Below are 18763 nucleotides of genomic sequence, written 5' to 3' on the forward strand. Positions count from 1 at the left end.
CTTCTCATATTCTTGTTAGTAGAAACGAATATAGACACCGTTATGTCCACATTGAACGTCCGCAATAAATTTGCATGGTCGCAGTATAACATGATGGGGTGTGGTGATGGAAGCACTAAACATCGGCATTCAGCCAACGCTCTAAATATGCCCAATGTCTCACGCTCGCCTGTATTGTCACGTTGTTCGGCATCCGTCAGGCGGATGGACATATACATGAGGGTCCTCATGGCGGGCATCAGTTGGTCAGTGATGGGAGTCCCCAACTCCTGGTCCTCAAGCTGAAAGAGGTCAGCCCCAATTGACGATGGTGACCTGTGGGAAAAAAGAGGGAAGGTGATTTTCCAAGGTGCGAGGGTTCTGCAATTGAATCTTTTGAGACCCATGTTCGATATTGTATTGTTGTGGATATCAATGTACACTGCAGTTTATACTGGACTGCGTGCACAGCAATGATAGGGCCGGAAAGCTGAGCCTCTATCCAAATCTATGACCGTGACCTGTTTTAGTACCTAACGCCTATCGATGCCTTGATCCCTCCTATCATAGCTGAACATCGTTGTTCAACAGTCGAACTTCCTCTCCCGGCTTAAAGGCTGGCATGCCGATATACGGACACCCGTCGCACCTGAAGGCATCGCCGAGGGAGCAGTTGCCACAAGAGCCGACCTTGCCCTTGACGGTGAAATCCACCTCGGTCAGGTCATCTGCTCCGAGCTTCAAGGACTGGAGCTTGGAGTCGGCTTCCGCTCGCTTCTTATCATCCTCTTGGGCCAGCCTCTCTGCAAGACCGCAGGTGCAGTCCTTGCACGCCCGGCGCCGCTTTCCCACCTTGGGTACGCACTCCGTAGCTACACTGATGTCAGTAGGTTCACGCGGTTCCTGTACGACGATGTACTCACGAATTTCAAGAGGCTTCTGGAGGTCCTCTTCTGTCAACAATGTATCCTCGTCAATCAAGTCGCCATCATCCTCCGGGAAGTCGAAATCGTCACTGAGGTCGACGAAACCCACGCCGGCTGGCTTCGCTGCAGGCGGCTTCATGTCCAGCGTTTCATTGGCACCCCTGGCTTGATGTATTGTGACACTCTCAACGGCAGGACCAGCTGAGCTCCTCTTCTTGTTCTTTCCAAACCCGAGCTTCAGCGGTACCGCCGCCTCGGCGTCATCCGCCTTCAAGAAGCCATTGTCGGTCGCAACGAGGCCAGCGAGGACGGCTTCGCGCGAATCCGGACCTTTGCTGTCGGGACCAAAAGAGCCGTCTTGTGCCTGGACCTTGCCTCCCACCTTCAACGCCGGTACGATCTTGCTGAAGACGTCGCGGTTGAGGAGAAGCGAAGACTCGATCCGAAAGCCATCGGCGTCTGTCAAGACCAGGATCAGGTCGTAGGTGTCATCCGGGAGGGAAACAAGGCCTGCGGAGAGGCGGTCAAGCATCTGCAGGTCGGTGGTAGATCGCTCGTGGGCAGCGAGGACATCTCGTAGCTTCTCTTCGTGGCTCGCGATCGATGGCGGGGCGAGCAGCAGAGTGCGGGCGGGGGAGGCTTCTCCTCCTTGCGCCGCCGCCGAGGGGGTGACGAAATCGTCGGTGTTGTCGATCGTGACCGCCGCGGGCGACATGTCGGCGTATGGTACAGTGGTGCGCGAGGGCGTCGTCGTAATCGGTTGAGGGAATTTACCGCGGGTTGTTTCGTTTTTTGTCCTCGTGATCTCTTGAAGATCTAGATAATTCGGCAGGGGTGGGGCCAGAAATGGGCGGTTGATGAGGTGAGTGAGGGGTGGTTTATGCGAGGCTCTTAAGTTGTCGTACGAGCGACAAACAAGTTGGAAATCAGTTGACTGCAAAATGGGGATGGATTCAATGCGCAAAACGGCATGCACGAGTAAGGCAGCGGATGGATGGTTTCTGAGTTTGCTGGTAATATGGCATCAGGCGGCTTACAAATGCCCGTTCAATGATTATGGGCAGTATTTCAGAAGCGGAGATGCTGGATTAGTCACTCGTCTTTCGGGCGGCGATGCGAACAAATTTTCGATAAGGTCGCAAAGCATCTCCGGGGTGCCCTCCACTGCCGTTATCAGATCCGATAGCGGCGGCCGTGGGGTGGCAGGCTGGGTGACGTCGGGCCTCCACGCTGAAGTATGGGAACCGTCGATTATTAGGCGGGTTGGTCCTCCCCTCTAGCGACAACGCTGTAGATCACCGCAATCAATAGTGTACATGCCCTTGCCAGCTCATCTGCCCCGTCAGTATCGATCATATGTAGAAGAAACACCAGTCAAGAAGAAGTCGGAAGAAGTGGTCACAGCCTTAGGTAGTTGGTCACATGGCACGGCACAGTGACTCGATTTCCATGCCTTTGCATGCTTTGCCCAGAGTCCAGACCTCTCTCGAGAGTGGAGACCATTTTGCCTGGACAGTCGGACAGTGGCTGCACCCCTGACTTCAGCACGCCGCGGAGCAAGGCATCTGTCAGCCGCGGCGAGGAACAAGGTCCAGCTGAAAAAGGCCGGGGATGGACCCTTTTCTTCGCGTAGCTGGTAGTAGTAGGTATGTAGAATCGTACGAAACCGGATTGGAATGTCTGGCTGGCTCTTCACTTCAAAGAGACTACTAGAGATTTCCAGATTTGTTACCAGATCAAGAGGACCGACGAATCAAGCTGAGTGCAACGAGTCATTCCCTTGATCGAATACAGGTTGCGGGCCAGATTGACGACAAACTGGAGAAACAAGTCGTCAACGGGAAGCAACTGTGTCTGCCAATAGGTCTGCAGGCCGGAACATCAATTGGAAAGGCAGGGAAAAAGGGGAGTAGCGTCCCAGGCTCCCAGCAGGAGAAGTGGGTTCTTCCCCGCATCAAGGGTGCAGGCCCCTAATTCTAAAGAGGTTAGGGGGCCGCTCGCGGAGGCGGATGGAGACCTGTGACATAAACGTGCAGCCGGCCGCAATTGATTGTCAGACTGTATTGACGTTCAATTTGTTTTGCTTTTTCTTCTCTTCGCCCACCAACGTTCTTGCCATTCGTGCTTTATGACTGCACGGCTGGGAAGAATCGTACCATACAGCAAAAACAAACAATAATTGGCGCATTTGCTACTTACCTCACGACCAGGACTGCAAGGGACCCATTGGCTACATGTAGGTTAGCATTGCATTCAAGGAGGTCGATCAGGTAGGTAGGTTACAGGTAGGTATGATGGAAACAGGCCCGCAGCGTATCAGCAATTGATGTAAGACCACCACTACCTACCTACATGTATGCAAATCGCGAATACCACGTCTATGCTGCAGCATGTATGTTGTGTAGAGGCAGAGGCAGAGGCAGAGACAGCAATGTGCGTGCGTGCGTGATCATCAGTAACAACTAGATCCCTCCCTGTGCGCTCCGTTTACGTAGCAGGCGCTTCAAGGTTAGAAGGTTTACGTACGAGCTTCTAGGTGCTTGCCCGCTTTCTGCTGCCATGGCAAGACAAACTTACAACATGGCATTCCGGTTGGCAGTTGTACCGCTACCGCCGCGTACATTACTCACTGGCAGCCCGCTAGCAGGCTGGGGTAATGGGGTTTTCCGGAGTGGTCATTACGGAGGCGGCGCCGTTAAATGTCGCGGCTACTTTAGCAGTCGTCGCACGCAATCTCTAGGTAAGGAGCAATAGAGCCATCATCTGATGATCGCGTGGGGAGTTGCCTGAGGTCACGCGACCAGGACCCCGATGCTTGGCCTGCTGCTGCTCCATCCAATTGAGCCATCGCAAACCACCACCACCCATTGGGTTTTGTAGCTGGGCCGTACCTGTTCTTCCAGAGCCATCCATGTTCCGACAGAGGAGAGTCACATCTTCACTAAGTCAAATCACCTCAACTTGTTGGGGGGGCACTGAGCATCTGACTGCCGGCAGCGGGATCTCTCGTCCAGTCTTCCAATGCGATTGACTTCCTCTTCTAGTGAATAAAAAGAGCAGCTTCCTTCAACCCAATTGCAGCACGCTTTACTTTCCTTCCCATCCTCCATCTCCCCCAACACCAAACAAGCATCTTCAGTAAGAACATAAAAAGGGAGACACTACCTGTGCCCTGTAATCCCAATTGACCCAATTGATTGATTATAATACTACCCACTGGAAGTAATTATCATCTCAATCCCAACTTGACCCCTCAACTCCCAGCTACCCAAGCTTCAAGGGAAACGGCATCCGGCACCCCCGCCTCCAGCTCCAGCTCCAACTTCATCCGCTCCATCCCCGTCAACAACCCCAAACAAAGCAACCACCTACCACTACTCTATCTTCTCCCATCTTCAACCACCCTCCAACTTCCAACCCGTCTTACATCCATCACCAGCTTTCATCCAACCCAATCTTCAAACCGTCATCAGGTCTTCAGGATTGCAATCTTCATCGAAACAACCTAACACACCATCACCACTACTTCACTCCAATCTTCACCAGTAAGTACTCTTTGGCTGTATTACTGTCTTCTCGACTGGCCCCAAACCCCGCATGATTGCCCTCTGACGTGACCTTTGGCTCGTCTGACCACCTGCCTCTCCCTATCACTATGAATCCCTCCTTGGTATATCCCATCTAGCAGCTAGGCGGACTTCGATGTCTACATCTTGTAGATGGGCCTACTATTATCTGCAAACACTACGTCGCCATGGCGGCAATGGGATCACAACGGAATCATCTGCCTGACACCATTCATGCTACCTACCCTCTTAGAGTAAACAAGTACACTGGTTGCTGACGGGCCATCACCCTCGTAGTGACTCGATCTCACAAGTACAACGAGAAGGACCACGCCGGCCTGGCCGAGGGTACAGTTCTCCCCCAGGACAACCTTCCCAAGTTCTTCGCCAAGAACGGCTTCGACGGTGTTGACCCCAAGAAGACCAAGAAGAATGGCGGCGGCCGTGGCAACTGGTAAGTTCTCCTTCATACCCTGTTCTCATCTCAACGCCGCCATCCGGGATTGGAAGCTCACCATCTCCCAGGGGTGGTCTCGGTACCGAGGTAGTCGACGAGGAGTTCGCCTTCACCAACGCTCGTCGCCGCTCCAACAGCAGCGGCTACTCGAACCACCTCCACGACTTCAAGACGAAGTTTGAGGTCAATGAGCCCGAGCCCGTCTTCGAGGAGAGCATCCATGGCCCTGAGCATGAGGATGACGACACCCTCACCAAGACCGAGAGCTCCTCGAGCGCCGGCAGCTCTGTGGACGAGAAGGACCACAAGTAAAATGTAGTATTTCTCAAGCTCCCCAGAAGGGACACACATATGCCCCACGCCCACACATTTGAAACAACATAAGCACCCGACATCTTTGCTGGAAGTTGGCACATTAGGATTGACAATGGCGTCTGAGATGGCATCATTACGAGACATGAACAGTCTCCTTGCGTTAGGGATTGATGATTAAAGAGATGTCTACAAGGGTAGCAGGGGGGCATCAATGAATGTAACACTAGCCACAATTCGTGGAGTCATTGGCTCCTCAAATGAGATATGACCAATTGACCTTGTACTAAAATATTTTCCCAAGTGTCCTCACACCAGTGACCGTATTGAATCGTACAGCTGAGATGGGATATTGATAGTCTTTGCTTTAATAGAGCTACCCGCTTTTCGGCAAACCAGAGAATCTCTCAAAGTGCTCCAAAACCTGCCTCGCAGGCTTTGCAGCCTGGCCGTCGACCTTCAAACTGGGAACCCTTAGGCAGCGGAACTGACGCTTCCGTACAGGCTTACTGCCAGGCCCATCGAAGAGATAAATGCTGTCGTCACCCTCCTCGAGGATATACCAAAGTAAGCTGGCACTGGACCAATGCCCGTTGTCGGGTTGGGTTTCTGAAGCAAAGATAATGGAGCCCTCAAATGATATCCCTGAGCTGCTTGGCACGTCACTAGGGAGATGAGCGGGCAGTTTTCTAAGGACAATATCGTCGTCAGCTTTGTCGATTATGATGCGCTTGATAGCACCACTTTTCTGGTCCATGACCAGGAACCAGAGCGGTCCTATCACTCGCTGGGCGAGCGCGATAGAGTCGACGGGCCCTACTTGTCGCAGGCGCTCAGGGAAAGGGAGCAGGTCGCCGGCCGACTCGAGCGGATACTTATCGGCCTGTTCTTGATCGAAGAAGGTGAAATTCTCGTGGAGAGCCCGGTCCTTGGGTTCGATCTTGGGGGCATGGAATATGGTAGCAGCCTGGTCCTGGTCCTGATCCTGGCTCTTCGCGACGCCGCTCTGCTCCTCGAGCGGAGGGACGTGGACGCCGTCCCGCAGACCCTGGACCAGCATCTGGGCCCCGACGGGCGTGACGAGCTCGAGGAGCTGCGGGACCGTGCACCGCGGCGGGATCCGGATCAGGTCGTCGTCCCACGACTGCACGAGCACGAGGCCCTTGTCGAACTCGTGCGGGCTGAGGGTCTGCAGCGACACGCCCGTTGCGTCCATCCGGCGCAGCAGGGCATGGTGCAGCGGGGCCGGGCCGCGCAGGTTCGGCAGCAAGGACGGGTGCACGTTCAGGCCGCCGTACTTGGCGGCTTGGAGGAGGCGATTGGGTACGAGTTTGCCGAACGAGACGGCTATGATCAGGTTGATCGCTGGGGGCATCTAGGAGGGAGGAATCAGTCTTCTGATCTACAGACACAGCCGCCAAGACAGCGGGGTCGGAGAGGTAAGTGCCATGGACGATGAGCGAAATCAGGTTGGCGGTATGTAGCGGTGGTGACTCACTTCCCAGTTGGTGAAGGTATCTCGCTCATGGATGGGAAGCCCAAGCGTCTCGGCTACAGATCTAATTGGTGCTGGCGACAGTGTTAGCTTATATGGCCTCCATGTGCACCATGACCATATCACATTCGGCGAGGGGCGGTCATATAGGAGCAAGAGTGAAAAGCAGCTAGCGGTTCGCACGAAAGACAGAGAAGAGATGACATTACTCACGATGCTGCATCAACTTCAATCCTCGACCGACCCGCTTCCCCGGCCGAACCACGACATCAATAGACTCGATCAGGCCGGGGTTCCGCTCCTTTTCCTCGTGCAGGGCTCTCAGCGAGGCGCTGCTGAACTCGTCGGAGCCGCAGAACAGGATGCGTAGGGCATCGGACTGCTTCTTCTGCTGCTGGAGAGTCCGGCTGGTAGTAGAAAATCCTCTCTGGGAATAGCAACAGTGCCACCACAACTGGCGTGAAGTTGTCGCTATCCACGGTGACTGCCTAGCTTTGGCGGCGGTGCATGACAGCACGCCGCTCATCGCGACCACGGGACGGCGCATCATCGTCATCCTCCGTTTCGGCTGGCCCGCCTTGGTGGATGGCTGTAGTATTGGTACTTGTTATACCATTGGTTCTTTTCTTGCGATGCCTGCACTGTCCGTGTTGCCAAGTATAGCGACCAAACTCGTACAATGGGATTGAATTGGCTTCAATGTGGATCCAAGCTTGAACGCGCTTGGGGGAGCTGCTGCTGGCTTTACTTAGGCACCGCACTCTTCGGAAATCCTGCCCCGGTGTTTCGGGTAACAAGCAGAAATCAGGCCCGATCTCCTCAGTCCTGTCGCAGTCAATGAATAGGACCGGTTGTCGTTGCGTTTTCGTATTCGTTCTTCGTACTCGGCGCCGAAGCGGATGAACAGTTTTTCACCATGACGTTTTGTCCCGGCAGCATGGGTCTTCGAAACTGGCTTAATGCAATATGCATTTAACGGGTTCTCCATAAAATATGCCTCTTTTCCTCAGGGGTTCGTTGCAGTAGGTCAGCAATTGGGGTTCATTGCTCTTGATATTCAAGCAACACCCAAATCCTCAGCAAACAGACCATTTCAGATGGCATAATCCAACATTGGTTTTACGACATGGGTGACAGTGTGTCCATAGAATAGAGGCTGATAGTATATTTTTACCCAATGCCTGAAAAGAGTCAGTGGACACAGTGGTAGCATATACGCTTGTGCCACTGGTTAACAACTTCCCAGGGAACGTTGTTTTTGTTCTCAACTTCGGTTTGAAACCAAACCAATCTTCATTATAAACGAAAGTATTCAACATGACTTGCAATGAGTGTCCGATCCTTCCTTTCAAATCAGTTGTGTGGTGGTAAAAATCATGATCGGAAGCAATCCCGCGAAGCAAGGCTCCATGGCCTTATGATTGATTACCACTTTGAATCAAACAGCGAAGCTCCTAGGACACTGCGCCGTGCTCCCAGGAGCTCTCTTGAGTCCGTAATTGAAGTCGTCCAAGGCGACACCATAGCCAGTGAGGGATGAAGTCCCGCCGATAAGCTGCGCGAGGCTGTCGGGATGGAACGTGACTTGGAGGAGGATCGTCGAAAGCTGCTGGGGTTTCTCGATCTTGCGGGTGACAAATGCGCCGAACTTCAGCACGTTCAGGTCGATCTTCTGCGTCTTATGGTACCTAAACGTGTCGATTGGCGGCTTGGCGGGGCCGTCCTCGTCCAAGATGTCCACGGTGCAGTCGACCAGGTAGGCGACAAGGGCGTTATCGGTCCGGGCGATGCAGGCTACCGAGTACTGCTCCATCTGGAGCTCGGAGAAGCCGCCGGCCGTGTCGGCCTGGATGCGTGGCGCCAACGTCAGGCTGTTGCCGTTGCTCATGAAGACCCACTTGTTGGGATGGAGGTTGATGTTGTCCACGATGGCGGTGCTTTGGAAAACAACAAATGTCTCGGGCCAGTCCAGTCCAGTCCACGATAGTGTACCGGTAGCTTGTTGTCAGTCGTCACTTCGGCGGTGAATCCCATGGCTTTGAGAGCCGGGTCTTGGAACTGTGGAATGTGCGAGATTAGACACTTGCTCCGAGCGAGTAAAGCAATGGGGGAGTCGTACGTCCGTCGTGACATTGCAATCCACCGGACCATTGGTGGCAGAGGCGATAGCCGAGAAGGCTAGGACGGCAATGAATGGCAGAATTGGCATTCTGAGTTCGCCGGTTTAGTTCGTAGGCCTGTTTTGGGGGACTGCTCTCTGTTCGCGCCAGGGAATGTGAGTTGAAATGGAGGTCTGGGTGATTTGACTTGCTTTCTTGATTGGATTACACCGAGTCGGGTCCCAGAGCCATTATATAAGTAAGACTATGTGCCTTTGACCTACATCTGCAGATGTAGCAATCTGGTTACTGCGGCTTTCTGTAAAGCCTCGTTGATCCGTCACGGCCGTAGGATGCGCCATCGTCACACCGGACTGGGTACTGAATATACAGCGCAATCCATTTTCCGATGCCATCAGCTCGATCAGATACTCGGCCTCGATCGTGAGCACGATGCTTTCAGAGCTCCAAAAGCCACCAATCACAGCTGAAACCTAGTGCCACCAAGTCACCTGTGATAATTGGACACATCACTTCTGATGTAAAACATACTGCGAGGGGGCTTTCTAGGGGCAGTACGGCTTCGGTGGCCTACAGAGTCTCGGCCGACGCCCCGATGGCTCGCGTTCAGCAGCTCCGATGTGGCAATCGGCGGGTCCGAGAAGGCACTCGTACAACGACAACCACCACACCTTTATACCTAGGATAGCAGCGACTTGTGTCCCATGTCAACTGCTCCGTAAGCACGTAGATCAATCATCTCTCTGAGGCCAGCCTTTGGCATGTGTTGGAAGCGAAGATTGTCCCAGGGTTATTATTACAGACAGTTGTGCCACAATCATGCCCGAGCCTCTCGTAGTCAAGACAGTATCTTGTAAGAATAAAGAACGCTCACTGATAGTAACTGTGGCCATAGATGGTGGCAGCCGTGGCCGCGCCGCCACTGGGGAGAATCACAGTGTCACGATTCAGCCCCTGAGTCAGCCCCGCAGCCAAACCCAACCCACCTATGGCGGATGCTGGAGGATTCCTCTTTCTGTGCAGGGGGTGGACTATTCACTGTATTAGTTTACTTGTTTTCACGTGAGCATAATTTCTTTGATTTGAGAATTCCAGCAAGCTAGCCAACCTGTTACGCGCCATAATTGGTTTCAAAACAACTGGCCGCGTTCATCTTGGGTAAACTGCTTCCAAATCTCAGGTGAAGTGTACGCATCACGCAGAGTCCCGGATACTGGTTTAATTATCATATAATACACCCTCTTCTCGAACTCTAGCACATCCAAACATATCAACATCATGTCGTCGGCTTCTTCGCCACCATCAGGTACATGGGCGTAAACAACCTCTTTCTCCCGCCCTCGACCAACGCATCCGCCGCCTTGCCCAAGCTCTCGGCCGTCCTCCTCGTGCCCGCGGGCACGATCCAGGCCGCCTCGAGTATGCTGAGGAAGCTGTGCGAAACGACGCGGCCCCATTTGTTCATGCGCAGCACCGTGAGGAGGTCCCCGAGCGTCTGCGCGTGCCGCAGGTCGCTCCCGAGAGGCCAGTACCACGGAGACGCCGCTGCTTTCGATCCTGCTTCTTTGTTGTCGTTGTCCGCGTCGTCCGCCGCGGCCAGGTCTTCGTGGAGCTCGAGCTCGAAGCCCGCGGCCTGGATGGCCGCCAGCCCCTCGGCGACCTTGAACATCTGCGGGATGCCGTCTCCCTGCTCGATGTCGAGCCGGATCCGCCGGTGTGCTAGGTCCTCGTTGTCGTACGCGTCCGTCATGAGCCACTCGTAGACCCCGAAGGTGCCGCCCGGTTTGAGGACGCGGAATATCTCGCTGTATACCCCTTCCAGAGACGGGGCGTGGCACGTGGCCTCGATGGCGTAGACGGCGTCGAAGGAGTTGTCGGGGAATGGGATATGCTAAAAAGTCAGATGACAGAACTCGCTCGTCAGTACCCTTTCTCGTGTTTCAAACAGTTCACTTATGTACGAAAAGACTGGCATCAGCTTACCATGAAGTCACCTTGCACAAAGTCGAGCTTGTGCGAGAGTCCCTCTTTCGCAGCATAGCTTCTCGCCCGCTGGACCTGGTAGTCGTTCAGGTTCAGGCCCGTGACGTGGCAGCCGGCGAACTTGACGATCTCGCGGGCCGGTCCGCCCACGCCGCACCCGACGTCGAGGACGCGCATGTTGCTCTTCAGGCCGATGCTGTGGGCCAGGTAGTGTTCGTGCCGTGCCATGGCTTTCGAGAAGGCCTCGCCGTACGCGAAACGGCAGAAGTGGAACGATTCGCACCATCCGTATTCGTACAGATCGGTGGCCAGGTTGTAGTATCTGCTCGTTGTGGTTGATGAAAGTCAGTATTTGTCTAATTTTAGGGGCGGTCTTTGTGGGCGTGCAATGGTAGTGAAGAAAACTTACTGCCGGCTGATCATAGCGTAATCGGCCGTCCTGGCTTGCCGGATGTCTTCTGTCTCGTCCTCGGCCTTCTTGTCGTCCCAATGTTGAAAGTACTGCTCTACAGCGACGTTCTGGGCCGCACTATTCTTGTTCATCATGGCCCGGAGGCCACCTTGAGTTTTGTTCGAGTTTCGATGCAGGGCGTTGTCGAAAGCCGACATCTTGGCCATGTCAGCCGTGATCAGTTTACTCTTGGGCATGATGTGCAGAAGGTGGTTGGTTCGATATGGAGTGATTGTTCGATGTAAATTGTAACTTGCGAGATGGGTACACTAGAAATTGCCACTTTGACATATATACTATGTGAGTGTTTATATATACATACCTGTGTTATTTAATTGGCTTTCCAGCGTCAAGATACGTATCTGTGTTGTATAGCGTGAACCTATTCCTTAGTCGTGATTGGCTGGATTGTACTATACGATCCGAATACGAACACGCCTATCAATACGGTTGACCAATCACGCAAATTATCCCGCGGAATATCTCGTTAATTTCGCCAATGAACTAAGAGTATGACCCCCGTCCTTATTATATAACGTATTCGTAACCATCTTCGGATCCGTATTCGCCACGTCCTAATAAGTATACACGATCGCCAAAACGGTTCACCCCTAGCCATTAGCGACAGAGGTATCTATTCATTTTGACGGTTCGGAGTTTTAACGGGTGACTTTACGCCGATTTATCGACGCTTGGCTATGTCTGCTATGGCATTAGCTACGCATATCAGAGCTCAGGGCTGTCTGCGATGCCGTAATTTTGATATGTGCACCCAGTAGGGTGCAGCTTGGCTTGGTCTCTTTTCCTCTGAGAACCCAGCTCGTCCGCCCTCTAAGTTGATGGATGTATCCATTGTCCTACATCAATGCCCATCTTCTATCAATAATAATAGGGTGCTGAAGTAGGGGTTTAGTTACTGCCGGGGTATTGCTCTGCGCCTTGTTCACATTCAAGAATGGCGAGGATTAGCACCAGCAGCTGGCTTAGACTCAGTCCTGACAACATGATCTAGGACGGCCTTTTTCGTCCTCGAAATCGGACCACTCATTAGCATCTCTACGTCAACTTTCCGCTCTCCGCTTCGAAAAGAGCTACCGCCGTTTCAGCCAACAGATCTAGCTTTTCCTTGACCAACTTGTACAGAATCATTACCGGGACGCATCCAGCAGTCACTAGTTGGGATTGTTATGTGCTGCTTGCTACCGCGTTTGGCGGCAGTCGTTACCTCTCCAATACCTCATGTAGGCGGACACGTATAAAAGGCACAGGAGTTCTCAAGGTCTCATATGTAAAGCGGCAAGTCGGATGGCGGTGCCAGGACTCGGAGTGCTCGTTGCGATAGTCTCCTCGGTCAATCTACATCCCTTTCTCGCAAGCTGGCTTCGGCATACCAGCATCGCAACGGAATAGGGGTAGCTCGTATATGTTTTTGTCCACCCTTCCCCGTCCCCACAGTGAAATAGGGATAGCTCGTAAATCTGGTGTCAATTGTGGAAGGACATTGTCCATAGCTCACAGGAAGAAACAGTTATTCGCTACTAGTTGGCTATAAATAAGTATCGTCTGAATTGGGTAGTCCGGCCTTGGGCCACGTGAACGGTCAGTGTTTGGGTTAATTCTATTGGTACTAATATATACGGCTATTCCAACACTACATGCCAAACTCCATCCTGGGTATAATCGCCACATCAACGTTCTGCACTCCAATCTTGCCATACCATCTTTCATTAATGCAAACCCGACTTTTCTGACGGCATGCTACTCGGGTCATTCTCTGCCGTAACGCCACTGTACGCCGGCCGCTCGGCCGGACCTGAGAGGTTTTGTGCCATAGCTTCATCGTAACTCGGGGGCGCATCATCGTAACCTGGTGCATTATTTGAACCCAATTGAGGCGGGTAGAGCGCATCGTGAGGAGGCGGTTGCTGCTGCTGCGAGGATGTAGCTACCGACTGACGAGGCGGTAGCGACGGCGGCTGCGGCGTTGTCTGCTGAGGTCTGTAGGATGAGGTGTCGAGGAGCTGTGCCGGGGGTGAGATACCCGAGAAGACTTCCACCTTCGATAGCTTCAGGGGCAGGTAGAGCATCTGCGGGTAAAAGACAACACCCTTTCCTTTGGGATTGGGTAGACCCCAGCTGAGGCCAATCTTGACTTCGAGCTCGTATCGTCGTTGGAGGTTGCAAGCCGTGAAAGACGGCGCGATCGTGTTGGGCAAGGCCAGGTTCGCCCATAAGCCATCCGGAATGACGAACTCGGAGCCGACAGGATCTTGCGGTTTGCCGATGGGGATCTGCATGTTGGACTCCGAACACACGACCCAGCGAGTCACCTCGGTGTTTTGCAGGTGGTGCGCCCGCACACCGGTGAACCCTATGAGCGCGACCTCCAACGAAATCACATAGACTTGGGCCGTGGACGGTTCGAGCTTCTTGGCAATCAACCGCAGAGGGACGGGCTGGTTGCAAGTGAGAATGCTCGGAAACGGTAGGCGCGCAGACATTTCTATTGTGGGAGGCGTTTCCTGTGCCTCGTCCGTGTTCTCTGCTGAGTGCTTGTTGGATCCAAAGAAGGAGCGTTTCTGCTTGTACGGCGCCGGCGATCGCGGTTTGAAGCTGAAGGGGCGGCGCGCGAATGCCTCCTGGGTGGTCCTGGGGGGCCGCGGCGGCTCAATGGGGAGAAACTTGAAGCCAGTCTGGTACCGCCAGTTCTCTTTGAAGAAGCCAGGGCGCTGAATGGTAACTTTTATATAGTAGCGTATCTCAGCCTCGCGGGGGAAGCCGGTCAACGAAGGGGGCAGGGTAGATTTGACGTGTTGGAGCATCATCTGCTTGGTTCCATCCATGGTCCGATAGCCACCAAAGCCAAGCAGGCTCTGGTTTGTTGAGCCGCCTCCCACACCGTTCAATCTTGCCAAAGCCTGGGGATCTCCGCATATATTATTCAAGGGCAGCTTCAACTTGAAGGGGAATTCATGTTGCCCAGGATGTAGCACGCCAGGCATCGCCCCCACAACGGAAGAAGCCATGGCTCTCTCGTCGGGATATATCTGCTGCACCAGGTAGAGCAGCTTGTGGTTCTCCGTAACGACATCTCCGTATCCGGGGCCTGGCGTAGAGGCACGCCGGCGATCGTAGTCGAACTCGGGCGCTGAAAGGGCAGTCCTCGATTCCCCCTCTAGCTTGATCACAATGTTGCCCACATTTTCTGGCCTGTTGAGGCCCAAGAGGACCCGACCCGCAACAAAGTCGAGGTTCGTGAAGAAGTCGGGCGCATTGTCGAGCGCTATTCGTATCGACATCGTGGGCAGTGCCGTTATTGGTATTGCTGTGAATTGGTAATGTTGGAGGATCTCAGAGGATCTCAAGAGGTGCGAAAGGTGGGCAGCTCGGTTGGATGTTGATCGGGTAAGACGGCTGGCTCTAGAATGGCCTGACCCTAGCAAGAATCGAATCTGTCCTACACGTCGCAAACGTGGAAACGTAGGAAGAAATCAAGGCTCGGCCATACTGAGAGGGGTTCTGCAGAACATGGAGCTACTCAACGAACACTTGAAGGAACAGGGAAGTGCCGGCGCATTGTATCGCAAAAGTCTTGGGTGAAGCTGCCCAGCGTTGAAGGGAAGCTTCGGGTCGCTAAGCCTCCATACCCCACGTAATCCAGCACGACGCTCTGCCCAGCTGGGCTATGTATGTCATCATACCTTATCCTTATCGCCCACTTAACTGACTGCTTATCGCGCTTGCGCTTGCTAATTGCATACATCCATTTATTCACCTCTCCATCAATGTCTTCCTACTTTTGCACCTTCTCACTATCATGGTTAGTGGACGAGACAGTCACAGCTCACTCATTGGCTTGGTCAAGTAAGAACCAGAACGATTGCAGAGGGGAACGAACCCTGGAGGCTCATTGTCGAATTGTGTCGTGACACACGTATGCTAGCAGTATAACATTGATGACCAGACCCTACGCCGACCAATCCATTTGGCAGACCAGCCCCTGATCAGACTCCTCCGTTGTAAATTGCAAACCACCTTAGAAATCGAAACGAGAAATTCTCTGTAAGAACACCGGCACATGAGCCTCACTATGTGCACATAGCTGGCCTAACTCATTGCCACGTCCACTGAGCTTAGCCTAGCGAGAAGACGATAAGATTGCATTTCCGTTGCCTTGAACTGCTTCAATTCTAAATCCCAGGCGTTGTCCCCTCAGACTTCGTCCTCCAGATATCGGTAGGCAAATTTAAAGTCGGCCTTTCGACGGTTCATCCTGTAAAATTTGTTAGCAATGCGTTCGACTCCATTTATACATTGCCGACTACTCTTCGCATGTACCAGCCTACGCCAACCATCGCCAATGGCAGGCAGTAGTCGCCGGTCCTCGCCAATAGCGAGATCAGTCGCCGTCTTCGCTGACCTTGACCAGAGAGAGAGAGCGAGAAAGAAAACAAGCAATATTAAAAACCACCAAAAAACGACACATGGGGTATTAACTCCCGAAATCAACGAAAGGGCGCAACGACTCTAGGGTAAAACTGCGGAACAAGAAACGGATCGGGGATGCAACAACAAGGATACAACAACTATCGGGTACATCGAAACTCCCCTCTCTCTCTAGTGCACCAGCACTATGCCTCACCAAACGCAGCAAAATCAAGGGCTTGTGAGAAGTGTGCTACTAACCATGTGGACTCGTAATCGAAGAAGCGGTAAGTGCCTTGCTCGAACTCCTCCGTTATCGACTTTGGCTCTTCATGTCGTTGGAACCACGTTTGGTACTGCTTGTGGAATCGCCAGCTCTGGTCTTTCAGCGCCTTGGCAGCGAGGTACTGTTGATATGTTCCTTGCTTGTAGTAGAAGACGTAAAACAGCGTATCGGGGTCAATCCGAGAATACAGTCGCGGGTCATCGAAGATAGCCAGAGGCTCCTGGGGATATTGGGACAGCGAAGAATGTCGATGCTCAGGTCGATACTTCCGAGGAGCATCAGCATCCGCAAGATCCGGGGTATTCGTCTGAGAAGCATGCATCATTCTAAGATGTGCTTGCGATGACACCGGAAGCTCGCGCTTCCTGGTGACATTGAATGAGTCGAGAAGATCTGACAGAGACGCAGGCAGATGATAGATGGACTCCTCCTCGTCGTCCTGGTCGTTGGGCTTGACGCCGTTGGAGGCGCCATTCGTTTGCGGAGCTGTTCAAATAATCAGTATGCCTTTGTAACAAAGTGGGTAGGGAAGCCACCAACCTTTGGATAGCGAAGCAGGCGGTACTGGGGACTTGCCCGCAGCCTTGGCGGCCGCCTTCTCCTTCTTAGCCACAGCTGCAACAGCCGGTATCGGCTCGGAAATCCTGGAGTCGGTTATGCTGGAAGGCGCAGATGGCCTCGATTCTGAAGTAGCGGGCTGTATCGATGCGATGCTCGGTGAACTTGTAGCACTCGTCCGTACACCGGGTAGTGGCGAGACGCCTGTTGAAGGCACGACCGGTTGTGAGCCAGGAGGCGGAGGCAAAGGAGCAATGCCGAGGTTGTTCTTGTCCGCTGCCGCCGCCGCCGCCGAAGCATACTTCAAACCCTCGCCAGCAGGCCGTGTCGGCAAAGACGCCGGCTTCATGCCCACGGTCGTGCTGCTACCGTTAGTGACGGTTGACAGGGGGTTATGCAGCGTTGCCAGCGTTGGTAACGGGGATTTGAGTTGTGCGGATGGCCGTCGGCCGGCCGCAACAACGGCATCCACGGCTGTCCGCGCCGGCTTTCCTGGTAAGCTACTCGGCCGCGGCTCGCTTTCGGGAGCCTCGTCTTGTATTGACTGGGTATCTTGGGAAGATACACGGTCGTTGTCGGGATTGATGCCAAAGATATCCTCATCTTCTTGCAACTGCAATTCGTCGTAGAGCTCCTCATCCTCGACGAAGTCGTCATTCATGCCATCCGATACGTAATATCGTATGCTCTCTTCCAGGTCTGTCACCTGCTCCGACTCGACACCACCGTTTTCCAACGAGCGCCGAATCAGCTCCATCTTGGCTTGATGCCATTTGTGTCGCTCGATGATATGCTCGATTGATGCTATCCGGTCTGCTTTCACTGTGTTGACCTTGCCCTTCTTCATGGTGGCGTGTATCGACTCGCTCTCGGCTTCCAAGGCCTCGATTTGCTGTTCCAGCTCGTCCACCATACCTGCCAAGAACTCGCTCGATTCGACCTTGGCCTGCTCTTTGGGATCGAGTTTCGCTTGAGCCGACAGACCCTCTTTAGAGTACGCTTTGGTCTTCATGGCCTTTTCTACGGCCTTGAACCTCTCCATTTGCTGGACGATGATATTTTAGCCATATTCAACTGCACGTTCAGGTAGCATTAGACACCAACCGTTTCTATCAGCTTGCGGTGCTCCAACAGCGGAGCCTTGTCCTTGATGTCATTGCTGGCCGCCCAAGTCTTTATCTGGTCTCGCAAGCGCTGGAGCTTCTTGATCTCACGCTTCAAGTTGTCCTCTAGCTTCTCCTTCTGGGCGGGATTATTCGACTGTTCTATTTTCTCATAAATCGCCTCGAATTCAGCTACGCCCTCGGCCACCTTCTTGAAGCATTTGTCGACTTCTTGCTGCAACTTTCGTGCGGCCATTTTGACAAAAGCCCCTGTGGCGGAGGATGATGGAACGGGGTAAAGATGGTGGGAGTAATGATTCTGGGAAGAAGGCTGTGCCCTGGGATTAGATGTATGATTGCGATGAATCGATCGATGAGCTCGGGATGCGTCGGTCGATCGAACGGGGTTCGATGCTTTCACAAAGTGAATGCGGTGCGACTATGGCCAAGGCTGAGGGGCTGTTCGGCTGAGGCGAAAAATACGAGGTGAGTTGGCCAGCCAGGTGCCTGATGTGATGCTGCTGGAGTTTCGAGTTGGTTGGAAAGGCGACCGATCCAATCGCAACGAGGTAGCCGGCAAGACAAGCAAAACCAGTTGCCGCTGGAGGGGTGGGAGGTTGGATTGAATGCGAAGCTGCGACGGTTGACGTTCGTCGCTCGGTTTTGGTTGAACCGAGAAAAAGAAGAGGCAGTGGTGCGAACGAGAAGATGGCAATTCGTCCGTTTGCTCTTCGGCAGGCGCAAGTGGTGTGTCGAGTGAGTGCAGGTGAGGCTGGGGGGTTGCGGAAAAGGTCAAGTACCAACTTGCCAACCAAAGCTCTCCAATCAGCTGGAGGGTCGGTTTGGGTCAGTCCAAGCAAATCCGTTGCGTGATAAAAAGCCGGAAGATGGATCAATGTGAAATCACCATGCGACTGTGTGACCAGCTTGCTGCTGAAGCGTGCTCGCAATTGCAATTTTTAGAACGTTGATACGTACAACGTGGATGCTGTAGGCATTTGACGTTCTGTCAGAGGTAGGTTAGAGTGAGGTGGAATTAGAAGGCCGGGCCACTTATTCTGCCTAGCAGCGAGTAAGGATGGGCCAGCCGCCGCCTACACAC

The 18763-nt window shown here is 53.4% G+C and overlaps 7 protein-coding genes across 7 annotated transcripts; 1 reads left to right on the top strand and 6 right to left on the bottom strand.

The window, feature by feature from the left end:
• Positions 1-543: 543 nt before the first annotated feature.
• PG997_006065 (Fe-S cluster assembly protein dre2) lies at positions 544-1620 on the bottom strand (the record flags this gene model as incomplete). The annotated part of the gene is made up of 1 exon (XM_066810380.1): positions 544-1620. One exon carries the CDS (start codon positions 1618-1620, stop codon positions 544-546), a length of 1077 nt encoding a protein of 358 aa, XP_066669303.1.
• A 3150-nt stretch (positions 1621-4770) lies between these two features.
• Positions 4771-5240, top strand: PG997_006066 (uncharacterized protein; the record flags this gene model as incomplete). Its single annotated transcript, XM_066810381.1, has 2 exons — positions 4771-4925; positions 4997-5240. Coding segments are annotated over 2 exons (399 nt in total), but the record flags the coding sequence as incomplete, so codon positions are not given.
• A 376-nt stretch (positions 5241-5616) lies between these two features.
• On the bottom strand, positions 5617-7291 carry PG997_006067 (methionyl-tRNA formyltransferase; the record flags this gene model as incomplete). The annotated part of the gene is made up of 3 exons (XM_066810382.1): positions 5617-6615; positions 6739-6809; positions 6949-7291. The coding sequence occupies 3 exons, from the start codon at positions 7289-7291 to the stop codon at positions 5617-5619; spliced, it is 1413 nt and encodes a 470-aa protein (XP_066669305.1).
• Positions 7292-8173: 882 nt separating this feature from the next.
• On the bottom strand, positions 8174-8944 carry PG997_006068 (uncharacterized protein; the record flags this gene model as incomplete). Its single annotated transcript, XM_066810383.1, has 2 exons — positions 8174-8733; positions 8884-8944. The coding sequence occupies 2 exons, from the start codon at positions 8942-8944 to the stop codon at positions 8174-8176; spliced, it is 621 nt and encodes a 206-aa protein (XP_066669306.1).
• Positions 8945-10131: 1187 nt separating this feature from the next.
• PG997_006069 (uncharacterized protein) lies at positions 10132-11486 on the bottom strand (the record flags this gene model as incomplete). The annotated part of the gene is made up of 3 exons (XM_066810384.1): positions 10132-10746; positions 10839-11160; positions 11248-11486. The coding sequence occupies 3 exons, from the start codon at positions 11484-11486 to the stop codon at positions 10132-10134; spliced, it is 1176 nt and encodes a 391-aa protein (XP_066669307.1).
• Positions 11487-13016: 1530 nt separating this feature from the next.
• On the bottom strand, positions 13017-14588 carry PG997_006070 (uncharacterized protein; the record flags this gene model as incomplete). Its single annotated transcript, XM_066810385.1, has 1 exon — positions 13017-14588. The coding sequence occupies one exon, from the start codon at positions 14586-14588 to the stop codon at positions 13017-13019; it is 1572 nt and encodes a 523-aa protein (XP_066669308.1).
• A 913-nt stretch (positions 14589-15501) lies between these two features.
• Positions 15502-17917, bottom strand: PG997_006071 (General negative regulator of transcription subunit 3; the record flags this gene model as incomplete). The annotated part of the gene is made up of 4 exons (XM_066810386.1): positions 15502-15562; positions 15976-16486; positions 16541-17603; positions 17663-17917. 4 exons carry the CDS (start codon positions 17915-17917, stop codon positions 15502-15504), a joined length of 1890 nt encoding a protein of 629 aa, XP_066669309.1.
• Between the last annotated feature and the right edge of the window lie 846 nt (positions 17918-18763).

The sequence above is a fragment of the Apiospora hydei genome (assembly GCF_038363865.1).
Source record: "Apiospora hydei strain CBS 114990 chromosome Unknown utg000005l_segment0_segment0, whole genome shotgun sequence".
In the NCBI taxonomy this organism is placed as follows: Eukaryota; Fungi; Ascomycota; class Sordariomycetes; order Amphisphaeriales; family Apiosporaceae; genus Apiospora; species Apiospora hydei.